The sequence below is a fragment of the Dasypus novemcinctus genome, chromosome 13, assembly GCF_030445035.2.
Source record: "Dasypus novemcinctus isolate mDasNov1 chromosome 13, mDasNov1.1.hap2, whole genome shotgun sequence".
NCBI classification, from domain to species: Eukaryota; Metazoa; Chordata; class Mammalia; order Cingulata; family Dasypodidae; genus Dasypus; species Dasypus novemcinctus.
This window is the reverse complement of record NC_080685.1, coordinates 66,191,080-66,204,269: the sequence shown is the minus strand read 5'-3', so window position 1 is coordinate 66,204,269 and position 13,190 is coordinate 66,191,080. Positions and strand designations below refer to the sequence as shown.

The window sequence follows — 13,190 nt, the reverse complement described above, 5'->3', positions numbered from 1 at the left end:
AGAAGAAGCTGGGACCAGGAGTCTTAAGAGGAAGAAGAAAGGCTGAACCCTCACAGACATCACTCACCATCTTCTGTCAATATGTGGCAAGAGACTTTGGATGAGAAAGTACCTCTTATGGTACCCTGAATTGGACTCTTTTGGACCTGGTAACTGTAAGCTTCTACCCCAAATAAAGATTTTTTATAAAAGGCAACAGATTTCTGTATTTTACGTCAGCACCCTTTGGCTGACTAATACAAGACCACTCATTGCTGATGGCAATCTCCTCATTTGATTGTAGATCTATGGCTACAGATGTTATCAGTCATATACGCAAACAACTCACTGATGATTAAAGTCCATGAAATGTCCTTGTATCACAATTAGCCCAGTACTTGTTTGACCAAACAACTGAGCACCATTACCTGGCTAAGTTGATACATTGACCTAACCATTATACGATGTCTCAACAGATAGGGAGGCCTGAGAAGGAGAGAGACTGGGGATAGCCAGTCAGTAAAGCAGTCAGAATACATACAACATTTATCAATTAAGTTTGCCATCTTATATGGGTGTGGTTCACAGCACCCCAAAATAATTATAATAGTAACATCAAAATCACCGATCACAGATCACCATAAAAAAGTTTGAAATATTACAAGAATTACAAAAATGTGACACAGAGGCACAAAGTGAGTCCATGCTATGGGGAAAATGGCACCTATAGACCTGTTCAAGGCAGGTGACTACAGACCTACAATTTGTAAAAAAACCTCAAAATATCTGTGAAGTGCAATAAAATGAGGTATGCTGTGTATGTTTATATATATATATTTATACACACATGTATATACATATATAGCTCTTTTCTACGTATAGAAATATATAAAATACTTTAAAAATCATATTGTAGTGAAAGACTGAAAAAGGACCCCTCACCACCACCATGAAGTGGTGCCATAGATGGTACAAGCCTGCTACAATGGTATATCTATATATAGATAAGACTTACCGATACTCGGTCTGTGAAACACAAGCATAAAGTTCCTGGGCAGTAAATTTGACACTTTTATTTACCTGAAAAGAACCAAATTATATATTTAAAACTGCATATTACATAAAATGATATGTGAAAGCACAAATAGTTACCCCATATTCTGAGAAAGCAGAATCTTAAGGTTCTAGTAGTTGCACAAAAAGGACTAAATAGTAACAATCAAAAGTTCAGAGAACATAATGCTAACACTGAACTTTGCTTAAAAATATTAGTCCTATTTTGCAACTTAATCTTGTTCATAGTACCAGGAGAGACAAGATGGGCCTGGGTTTAGTGGGAATCTCAAGAAAGCAGATAATCAGTATGTATATATCAAAGGGACAGAAAAACAGTATATTTCATGTAACATTAATACTGTCTCGTCAGAAGAGTCATGTTTTAATTATCCTTCTCTAAGATTTGAAATGGACATATTCAATATTTATTTTCACGAAAACTAAATTGTAAAAAAATTTAAAACAATTCTATACATAAAGAACTAAAGGAAACTGGGGGTGGGGTAGGGCAGTAGGGGCTATTTTAAGTAGAAAGAGCCACATCTTGTTGGCTGAATCAAAAATAATTCAAGGTGAAAGAAAAAGTTAAATGTTAAACTCTAACAGTATTTGAACATTATGGCTAACCCAGTTACTAAATAATCCTCACTTTCATTTAAATATTAAGGTTACAAAGCTGTGCGGAAAGAAAGACATATCTTATTTAGAAAAAAAGTTTGACTTATAAACATTTTCTAAATAAATGTGTTTTTCAGACTATCAAGGCCTAAACTAATATGTTTAAATAGTTAAGTTCAGAAATATCTACTATAATTTAGAGGTATAATTTATAGTACCATAAATATAAAATCCTTTATCACATAAAAATTAGTTGTGGTATTGAGGAGAAACACATGATGAAGGGAAACTATTTCTTGAGCCTTGCTATCAACTTAGGCTATAGTCTATCTATGTACAGGGAAGAGTTGGGAAATTTGTACAGGAAAATTCTTTCCCTCAAATAACTCAACAAAGAGCATATTGACTAAGTTTTCAGAATTCTGAATTAGTGGAGGGAAACTAAATAAAACTATTTTGTATTCAGTTCACTCTGAACAATATTAAAAGCATTACTAGCAGGTATGTATTTTTCAGGGGGAGGAAACTGTTCCTACCCTGATTTAATTAACACGATTTTAAAGATTCATATCATAAAAGTCTTCTATAAAGTCCAGGGTATTGCTGTTCGCAAAAATACATGACATTTTCAATATTTATTAAGAAGTTAACTATGTGTAGAAAATGTTTCATCTGCTGACAGTAAAAAACACATAGTTTTAAAATATAAAACATTTTAAATGCACATAATCCTAAAATTTTGCTTAAATTAGTATTACATATATTTCTAATTATAGTATAAATTCAAAATTATGAAATTGGTAAACAATTTACCATAATTTTTTTGTTTTTAATAATTTCTTATTCAAAGAATTTTTCTAAGAACATTCTAGACTATATATTCACAGCTAAACTATTAATCATTCTGATTCCTGCTTCTTTTCATGTTCTGCCCTTGTCCCAATGAACTTAAGACATTTTCACTATTGCCCTACACGCCAGGACCTAAAATGTATTCAAACTGAGGCCTTTAAGTATCAACACACTGCAAATGTAAAGGCAGAGAATGAAGGGGTTAATTTGTTCTTATCAACTGTTGAGAAAAATAATCAGAAGAGCTGGTTTTGAATCTGATATAATATGAATACAAAATAGTTCCTTATGACTTTAGATCTTAAAAAAAAAGGAACAGTTTTATTGCCTAGTTTTTAACCAGTAAGCAATTTTATATAATTTTCAAATAATAAACTCTTGAATATATCACAGGAATACATAGTATTTCAAATACAAAACAATGAAGAAAAAAATACAAAAATGAGCTGGATTTATCTTTAGTTTTAAAGCAACTATCCACATTTAGACAGAATACTGCTGGGCTATAAGGATGAAATGGCTCCAGGTTATAGTAGATAACTTATATTGTAGCATTATTTTATTACTAATAAAGGAAAACTGAAGGACAAATTCATGACATACCCATAGGCTCTAGCCTGAAATATATTGTTTCATCATAGCCATTTAATTTTAACTATTAAGGCATTTTTAATTACCAATATTGGAACATATTAAATTACAGCATTAAATATCACCTCTATGCTTAAGTGCACAGTTTTAGTTCTTAGGTAACAAATAGCTAAAAGATGACTTTGTCATAATCAGAGCCCTGAGTATAGAATGGATTGTGAAACTGGTGCCAATACTTATTAGTTGTACTACATACAATGAATGCCAAATATAAGAAATGGCTCAATTTCCCCCCTTAATTCTTAAACATTCAAGAACAAAAGGTAAAATATAAAAATAGTCAAATTTCTTAAAGAATTTCGATAGTCCTATCACTCTTCATGATATGAGACAAATATCTTCAATGTAGTATAATTGGTGTGGGGGCAGACTATGATGAGAAAAATTATAAAAATAATCTAGGGATCATATCTATCTCTTCCTCTAAATAGTAAGTTAGGTAGCTTCTCCCAATACTCTTAGCAATAGGAAGCACTAAACCCGAAGAGATCTATGTCCTAGATTTTCCAATATATGTGATTTTAAAATTCTCCTCTTGTTTCCACAAATAAATTTTTATTGTTAGGCTTCGTGTCTTAAAGTATAATGAAATAATTATAGCAATTATAATATCTCAAAAGATATTAATAATCTCTTAATAATCACAAAATGTATTTATAGTGTATTAAGGTTGATATTTAGAAAGCGGATGGGAACACCATTCTTTACTTAAATAAAATTAGGTAATACTTACAGAATGCTTACTCTGTGCCTGGTATTGTTCAGAGCACTTTACACATATTAACTTATTTAGTCTTTATAGAACACTATGATTTACCTACTATTGTTATTCCCCTTTTGCAGATGAAGAAAGTGACAGAAAGTTAAATAATTTCCTAGATTATACAACTAATAAGTGGCAGAACCAACATTTAAACATGGGCAGTTTGAGCTCAGAGGCTGTGTTCTCAGTCGCTAGCTTCTTAATGGAAGACTTGACATATAGTAACTCAAATAAAGAGCTAACCAAGAATGAAAGTAAATAAATACATTTAAAGGAGTTTGATCTCATAAGAAAAGACCTGAATATGTCATATTCCTGCATTTAGAGCTTTTTAAAAATTAAACACACACACACGCACAATTGAAAAGTATGAGTATGCCAAGAACATGGGCCAAGAACTTTAGACAAAAGAAGTTGTTGATGTGGGAGGAGTGGGGTATATGGGGACCTCATATTCTTTAATGTAACATTTTGTGTGATCTATATATCTTAAAAAAAAAAGATAATTAAAAAAATCAACAGAATGGGGAGCGAATGTAGCTCAAGTGGTTGAGCACCTGCTTCCTATCTATGAGGTCCTGGGTTCAATCCCCAGTACCTCCTAAAAAACAAAAAAATCAACAGAATATTTTCTTTGTGTAAGCAATAATGAGGAAAACATGCAGGTTAATTTGTAAAATATACTGGAGCCTCACTACAGCTTTAACTTGAGGAGCTATTCTGATACTATCGACAAAACCAAATTATAGCTTTTCTTTCCAGTAATCAGTGGTTCTCAATGAGATGGTTCTTCCTCGCTAGAGGCCATGTGTGTATGTGGGTAGAATGGAGTAATGGAATATTTTTAGCTATCACAATGACGGGGGGAGTTATTATTTGAGGATCAGGGATGTTGAACATCCTGCTCTGTCCCACACAATGAAGAAATGGGCTGTCCAAAATGCAGTAGCACCAATGAGATACATTGTATCTAAGATGTAACAAATTCTGTATTAGAGAAAAGGAAGGGAAAGAAAGGGGGAAAAAGGGACAGAAAGAAAGAATTCTATACATGACTAGCAAACTTCTGCGGCATTCAAGAATTTAAATTAAAGAAGATCAATTAAATAGCATTCCATTTTAAAAGTCCTACCATGATCATTCATATCAAAACTTGTTTATGCCAGAAATGTGATAAACATCTAAAAATATTTCTCATACCTCATACTTGATTAGGAAGTTATAGAGGGTCTCAACATCTTGATAATTACTGTTGGGGGCCAAAATCCTAAAAAGTAAAATAAAATAAAAACAAAGGATGGGGAATGAATGAGAAAAAAGAGAGCACCTTCATCTTCCCCCCCACCCCCAAATACCCATACTTTGAAAGATAACTTCATGGATAAGTGTGTTTAAATATTTACAACCTTTTTTTATATCTTTCAATTAAAAATTACAAAGTCATAAGCTTAATTCAACAGATATCAATATATTAAAATATTTTCCTTTTTGAAATTGATACTGAAATAAGTCAATCAACAGCCATAAGCTTTCCTATATGTGAAATTACAGTCATGTTTTCAGTTACAATGATACATGTTTCTCAAAAGGTAGATTGAGGGAAGTGGATTTGGCTCAACGGATAGCGCATCTGCCTACCACATGGGAGGTCCAGGGTTCAAACCCAGGGCCTCCTCACCCATGTGATGAACTGGCCATGCACAGTGTTGATGCGCGCAAGGAGTGCCATGCCAGGCAGGGATGTCCTCTGTGTAGGGGAGCCCCACATGCAAGGAGTGTGCCCCATAAGGAGAGCTGCCCAGCATAAAAAAAGTGCAGCCTGCCCAGGAGTGGTGCCACACACACGCAGAGCTGATGCAGCAAGATGATGCAACAAAAAGAGACACAGATTCCTGGTGCCACTGACAAGAATACAAGGGGACACAGAAGAACACATAGCAAATGGACATAGAGAGCAGACAACTTGGCGGAGGAAGAAATAAATAAAAAATAAATCTTAAAAAAAAAAAGGTAGATTGGCATGTGAATTGTATTATGCTCCATATCTTTTAAGATGTGGACAAAGCTTGAATATTTCCCATAGAAATTTCAACCAGTCCAAATGGACAACTGATGAAACCATCAGGAACAGAAAAAATCGTGATGATAAAATATTTTATGACAAAAATCAAAATACCACTGTTTGAACTATCAGTCTAGTGCTCTATGAAAAATTAATGGCAATCAGACCAAGTTAATAGTTGGAAATAACATTGATACACAAAAAGAACAAATAATAAAACAATGAAAAAATAAAGAAGGGAAGAAAGTATTTCTCCTTTAAGCAGTAAAGTATTAATTCTCATTTTCTGATACTAAATATTTTTTAATCCTTTCAGATTGAAGAATATTTTTTCTTTTGAAAAAATAAAATGAGAGCAGTCCTGTTATTAGGGTACGGTGCTTATAAGCACTGTCTGCCTAGGTTTGTCTAGCCATGTGATCTTGGACAAGTTATTTACCTTCTATGTAACATATTTCCTTTATCTGTTAAATGAGAATGATAACACTCCCTACTTCATAGGATAATTGTGAGAATTAAATGAGTTAATACAAAAAAGTCCTTATAACAAATTCAGGATATAGATTTTTGAAGGTGTTATGCTCCTTTCAAGGATATATTTAAGAAATATATAGTGAATCCTGTTACAGATGATAAGTGTAATTAATAGTACAATACAAGAATGTTCTTCCATGAATCAGAACAAATACATGTTAATATTAAAAGATGTTTCTTTTTGTACTAATGAAAATGCTGTAAAATTAATTGAGGCAATGAATGTATAATTGAGGCAATGAATGAATGAATGTGATTAAGCCAAAAGCCATTAGATGTATACTTTGAATTGATAGTATGTAAGTGAATATGTCTCAATGAAAAAATTACTAGAGTGCATAAAAATATAATAGGCAAGATTAGTAATAAAACAAAGGAATGAAAAAGGGAGCAGGTATATTTTTTTCTTAGGTATGAGTCTTTACATCTCAGATATTGTGCTCCCATAATCTTTTTGTTTCCATTGCTTTCTTATACTTTAAAAATTATTATTGTCATTTTTATGTTTTTCTTTACTTATTGTAACAGGAAGAATGGCTTGCTACTACTACTACACTTTGCCATAAATGGAACTTTTCTTAAGGTTTCTTTTAATGTTAAATTCTGAATGTAGCTTCTTAAATACCGTATTTCTCAAAATGTTAGTCAAATAAATGATCCTTTCATTAAAGAGAAAAAAAGAAAATACAAAAATTTGCATCTGAACACCAGTTTCATTGAAAAAAATTTTTTCCCAATTATCTCTTTTTTTTTTTTTTTTTTTTTTAGGCACTGGGGTCAGGGATTGAACCCAGGATCTCATATGTGGGAATCCGGTGCTCAAGCACTAAGCCACATTGGCTTACCGGAGTAGGTCTTTTCGTTTTTGTTTTTTTAAGGAGGCACCAGAACCAAACTGGGACATCCCATGTGGGAAGAAGGCACTCAACTGCTTTAGTCACATACACTCCCTGTAATTTTAAAATACAAATAAACCCTAACAATAAAATTGGATAACACACTGGGGAGTGGAAGTGATCCATAAATAATTTGCAAAAATAAATAACTATAAAGCTTTCTTGGTAAGTTAAACTAATTCTTAAGAGAAGCAATGGAAAAAAAATAAACTAGTGTATTCTAGCTTTGTAACCTAGTATAAACTATCAGCAAAGTGGAATAATTTGCACCTATTCTTTTTTTATGACCTTAGAAATACTCTTACACATACATGATAAAAGAAGAAAATTAGACGACACAAAATGTTTTGTATTAATATCCTTATAAATTTCAACCTAATATCACAAAAAGAAAGTATTTTACTGGAGAATAAAATCAATATTTCTCTACTCTGAAATACTTTGTAAAAAACTTGATTTTAAATAAATTAGTCATTTATCTGTAAAAATGTTTAGAAATAAAATAATTACATCATCTTAGTTTTCCAATTAGCAAAATATCCTATTTTCTTTTATATATTTTTTAGTTAAAAAAATTTTTCCTTACTATATGATTGCATTACTAAGAACCAAATATTTTGTGTAACATACTGTATGATTTAAAAAAATACATATGTATCCAGTCCACTTGATAAATGTTTTTATTTTTTAAAAAATGTTCATCAAAAGAAATTATTTTTCCTTATTATATAATAAGTTGTGGGTTTACAGAGCAATCATGTGTAAATACAGGATTCCCGTATACCACTGTACTATGAACATCTTGCACTGAAGTGGAATATTTGCTACAATTGATATTAGTACATTTTTATAATTGTACTATTAACTATAGTTAATGATTTAACTTAGAGTTCATTGTTTGTGTGGTATAGGGTAGTTCCATGGATTTAAAAAAAAAATTTTATTCTGTTACCATACATACAATCCAGCCATTCTCCTTTTAATCACATTCAGGTATATATTTCAGTGCTGTTAATTATGTGCAGTGTTGTGCTACCATCACCACCATTCATCACCAAAACATTTCCATCATCTCATGTAGGAACCTTGTACATTTTAAGCTTTAACTTCCCATTCCCATCCTAGCCTCATCTCCTGGTAACCTATGTTCTAGATTGACTCCTTGAGTTTGTTTATTCTAATTATTTCAGATCAGTAAGATTATACAATATTTGTGCTTTTGTGTCTCACTTATTTCAATCCACATGATGTCTTCAAGGCTCATGCATGTTGTCACATGTATCAGGACTTCATTTCTTTTTATGGCAGAATAATATTGAATTGTATGTGTATACCAAATTTTATTTAACCATTTATCAGTTGATGGACACTTGGATTGCTTCCATCTTTTGGCAATTGTGAAAAATGCTGCTGGGAACATTGGTGTCAAATATCTACCCAAGTCCCTGCTTTCAATTCTTCAGGGTATATACCTAGTATGGAGATTGATAAGTCATATGATAATTCTATACTTAGCTTTCTCAGGAACCACCAAACTGTTTCCCATAGCAGCTGCGATTTGTCACCACCAATGAATGAGCGTTCCTAGTTTTCTGCATCTCTCTCACACTGGTAATTTTCCATTTTTTAACAGCAGTCATTCTAACAGATGTAAAATGGTATCTCATTTATGGCTTTGATTTGCATTTCCCTGATGACTAATAACATTGACATCTTTTCATTTGCTTTCTGGTCTTTTGTATGTTTCTTTGGAGAGATGTCCATTTAAGTCTTTTACCCATTTTTAATGTTTTGGGTTTTTTTTTTTTTTGGTTGTTAAGTTGAAGGATTTTTAAAATATATTCTAGATACAAACTTTTATTGGAAATGTGGTTCCAAATATTTTCTTCCATTGTGGAGGTTGTCATTTTACTTTCATTTTACTTTCTGAGGTGCAAAGTTTTTAATTTTGATGAGGTCCCATTTCTCTATTACTTTTTATGTTGTTGCTTGTGCATTGGGTATAAAGTCTAAGAAACCACTGTCTAACACAAGGTCCAGAAGATGCTTCCCTATGTTTTCTTCTAGGAGGTGATAGTCTGGCTTTTATTTTTAGGTCTTTAATACATGTTAAGGTTGATTTTCTATAAGGTGTGAGGTAGGGATCCTCCTTTTTGTACAAATGGAGATCCAGTTTTCTGAGCACCATTTATTGAACAGACTATTCTTTCCCCATTAAGTGGTCTTTGCCCCCTTGTCAAAAATCAGTTGGCCATAAATGTGAGGGTTGATTTCTGAGCTCTCAATTTAATAACCTCCAATACAGTGTATTTTTTAACAGCTTGAGGTATATCTGCCCACATGAAGTCACTCTTTGTTCCCAATCCTAGTCCCAGCCCTAGGCAACCATTAATCTACTTTCTGTCTCTTTAGAGTTGCCTATTCTGGACTAAATTTTCTTAGTCTATCGGTTGTTTTGTCTCTTGTTTTAACTGTGAATTACAGCATCTTACATCATATCTCTGTCTTATAGAGTCCAGATAATGAGGCAAACTCCCATGGATAATGTCTAAACCTCACCACATATTTGATTAGTAAGTAAAAATGCATACTAAAGTGGGCAAGATCAGAACAGGAGCCCCTTTATTCTCTCATTCAAAAAATATTTGGGACCTACTATGAGCCAAGCACTGTTCTGGGCCCATGGGATACATCAGAGAACAAAAAAACAAAGCTCCACAGTAGACTAAAGCATCATAGTTCTAAAGAGCATTTGAAAGAAAAATATTGTGACCAAGCACAGGGAGATGATGGAAGAAGAAAAATATCTCATTCTTGTCCATTTGACAGTTTCTTCTTCCCACTTTTCAACTATCATTTGTAAACAAAATGTGAAACACAGGAATTTTACATTCTTAAAAAAGAAGTCATTTGCTTCAAATGTAAGTTGATTATTTAGAACAAATGACACAGGATTGTATTCTAATGAAGAAAGTGTTATCGATATGTGAGCATTAGTCATAGATATTTATAATCAGAAAAAATTAAACATTTTATTTTTTAAAACTAGGATATAGATAATAAGATTTATTTAAAAAGAATAAATAGACAATATTTAATTAAAATATGCTCAATCTGGAGTTGAATTTTGACTTCATTAAGTCCTTAGTCATAGATATTTATAATCAGAAAAAATTAAATTTTATTTTTTAAAACTAGGATACAGATTATAAGATATATTATAAGATTTATTAAAAAAGAATAACAAAAAGACAATATTTAATTAAGATATGTTCAATCTGGAGTTGAATTTAGACTTCATTAAGTCCTATGAACCCTATGTTGAAAAGAATGGAATTTGGTCTAAAATAAAAGTTGCAAACTTCTACTCATTAGAAATACAGTTGTGCTTTGTGGACATTCATGCCTTAGTAATTTCCCACATAAAAATTCTTTAGAGGTCAGCCTTCTCTATAGTTTTCTCATTTTTCCCCCTTATACCAGTATGCAGACAAAAGACTCTTAGAATGAAAGTTCTAAAAAATCTTCCAATGGCAAGATTTTTTTTTTAAATGGAAGAATGAAAGAATCTTTGGGAAGGAGGAGGAATGTAACAGTTTTCAGAAAATTGCCATTTTTATTTATAAATATATCCATATTTGTTCTTTTAAGAGCAATTCATTATAATCAATAAGCATTTATCAAATGCATACTATTTGGTCAAATACATACTATATTAAGAGCTATGGAAAATAAAATTATAAGATATGGTTCCCTATCTTCAAGTAGCTAATAATTTTGAAATTTCATTCTGTAATTCTGGAAACAGAAGTGATATCTACCCTGAAGTAGGATTTAATCTCAGTCCACAGAATATTTACAAAGTCTGATCTGAATGCATTTTTATAACATCAAAACAATGACACTGCTTTACATATATCATCTCAGATCCTTTTACCACTCTGAATTTAGTTAGGTGAATTTGATCAAATTATATACTTTTCTGTACTTTGGTTTCCTCATCTGTGAAACGGGGATAAAGTAGTATCACCCTATAAGGTTACTATATGAATTAAATAATATATGTAAAATGTTTACCCCAATGACTGGCACAGTACATATTCAATAAATATTAGCTATTATGACAACCAGTTTCCAGATGTAGAATCCAAAGGTCAAAGTATAAAGAAACTTGCCTAAAATTACATAGTGTGCAGCAGGAGGTATTCAAACCTCTATTGGTTTGACTCTGAAACACATGATGCTTTCACTAATAAAAAGGATTACCACCATCATGTTCTTGCCTTTAAAGGATTTTATAAAATCATACAAAATAAAGTGCTTTTAGAGTAAAGTATTATTTTTATATGTAAACAGGAAAACTCTTTAATTTGCCTTTATCAAGTGCTTCTAGCAAGTTATTTTACATATGTTCACTATATCTTTGTTGTTGACAAGTCTTTGTAAGTCACTAAGCAGTAGAACCAACATTCACTAGAAGTCTAACTCTTAGTCACATTGGCACTTTGAGTTTTCTATTTATCTACAAGCAATTAGCATTAAGAAAGCAACACATTCATTTGGATTAAACAAATCTCATTTCCCTCCCACTCAATATTAGCTAAACATCAATGTATCTCTTTAAGAAAAAAAGGCCATGCCATTTCAACTTTTAAAAGTGAAGACAAAAGTCACTAAACTATTAGGACTAAAATGAAAATCAAATAAAGCATTTTAATGGACTAAATTTTTTATTAGATTTTTAAAAATTCAAAATATTTCTCCTATTTAGGAAAAATACAGCAGCAGTCTCAGGACCAGAGAAAGATCTCTAGAATGTTCTTCAAGTTTAATATTTAATTCTAGAAATTCAAAAGACGAGAGAACGAGTACTTGGATATTTATAAATCATGACTTATATCCCATATCCCACAGAATTGATTATATTTTTGTTCCCTGCTGTCAAGACAAAGTTTTAAGATTATATATATTTTAAAAATATTTTGAGATTGTGAATGAAATTACAGATGGGTTTAAAAAATAATTGTGTGAAGTGGAAATGTTAAAAGCATTATTTTTAAGTTTTCTAAAGCCAGGAATTGTGTCAAGACAAAATATCACAATGAACTATTATTACATCATTATTGTTGCTACAATAACATTTATTCATAATCTATCAAGTGCCAGCAACCAAATGCCATCTCCCTTCATCCTTGCAGACTAATAAAGCAACCATTATAAACTCCATTTTAAAAATTAAGAAATGAACACCAAAAGGTTAACCTATTTATGAGACAGATCTCATAAATAGGTGGACCGAGGATTCAAATTCAAATCATTCTGACCCTCCAAAGCCCTGTTCTTATTTTAATGAAGTTGTATGCCTGTACAACTTTCTAATTAGATTTTTATGTGGCCAATGACAAATTTAAATTGTATTACAAATAAACCTGATGAAAATTTATCAAATCAACAGTAAGTAAACGCTCACCAGAAAAAAAAAGGTCATGAATCTTAGAGTACTCTCTTCTCTCTCTCTCTTTTTGTTATTTATTACCAGCAAAATTAAAACAGAACACTTTCTATTGTTCATTTGGAGATGATGGTGGAATCAGTTATTCAAATGGGAGGTATCTATCAGGCCCAGTTTTCGACAGGGTACTGTATGTTATTACAAATGGTAAACAGGGAAGCGGATGTGGCTCAAGCAATTGGGCTCCCATCTACCATATAGGAGGGTCCAGAGTTAATTACCCAGGGTCTCCTGGTGAAGGCAAGCTGGCCCATGTGGCAAGCTGGC

The 13,190-nt window shown here is 31.9% G+C and overlaps 1 protein-coding gene across 8 annotated transcripts in view; it reads right to left on the bottom strand.

Annotated features, from left to right (window-relative positions):
• SWT1 (SWT1 RNA endoribonuclease homolog) overlaps positions 1-13,190 on the bottom strand; it is a 213,281-nt gene that overhangs the window by 27,395 nt on the left and 172,696 nt on the right. For all 8 annotated transcript variants that reach the window (XM_058274866.2, XM_058274868.2, XM_071207612.1 and 5 more), the window contains 2 exons: positions 5,120-5,186; positions 995-1,059 (listed from right to left, as the gene is read on the bottom strand). In XM_058274866.2, coding sequence (XP_058130849.1) covers positions 995-1,059; positions 5,120-5,186 — 132 coding nt within the window. The remainder of the gene's footprint in view (positions 1-994; positions 1,060-5,119; positions 5,187-13,190) is intronic.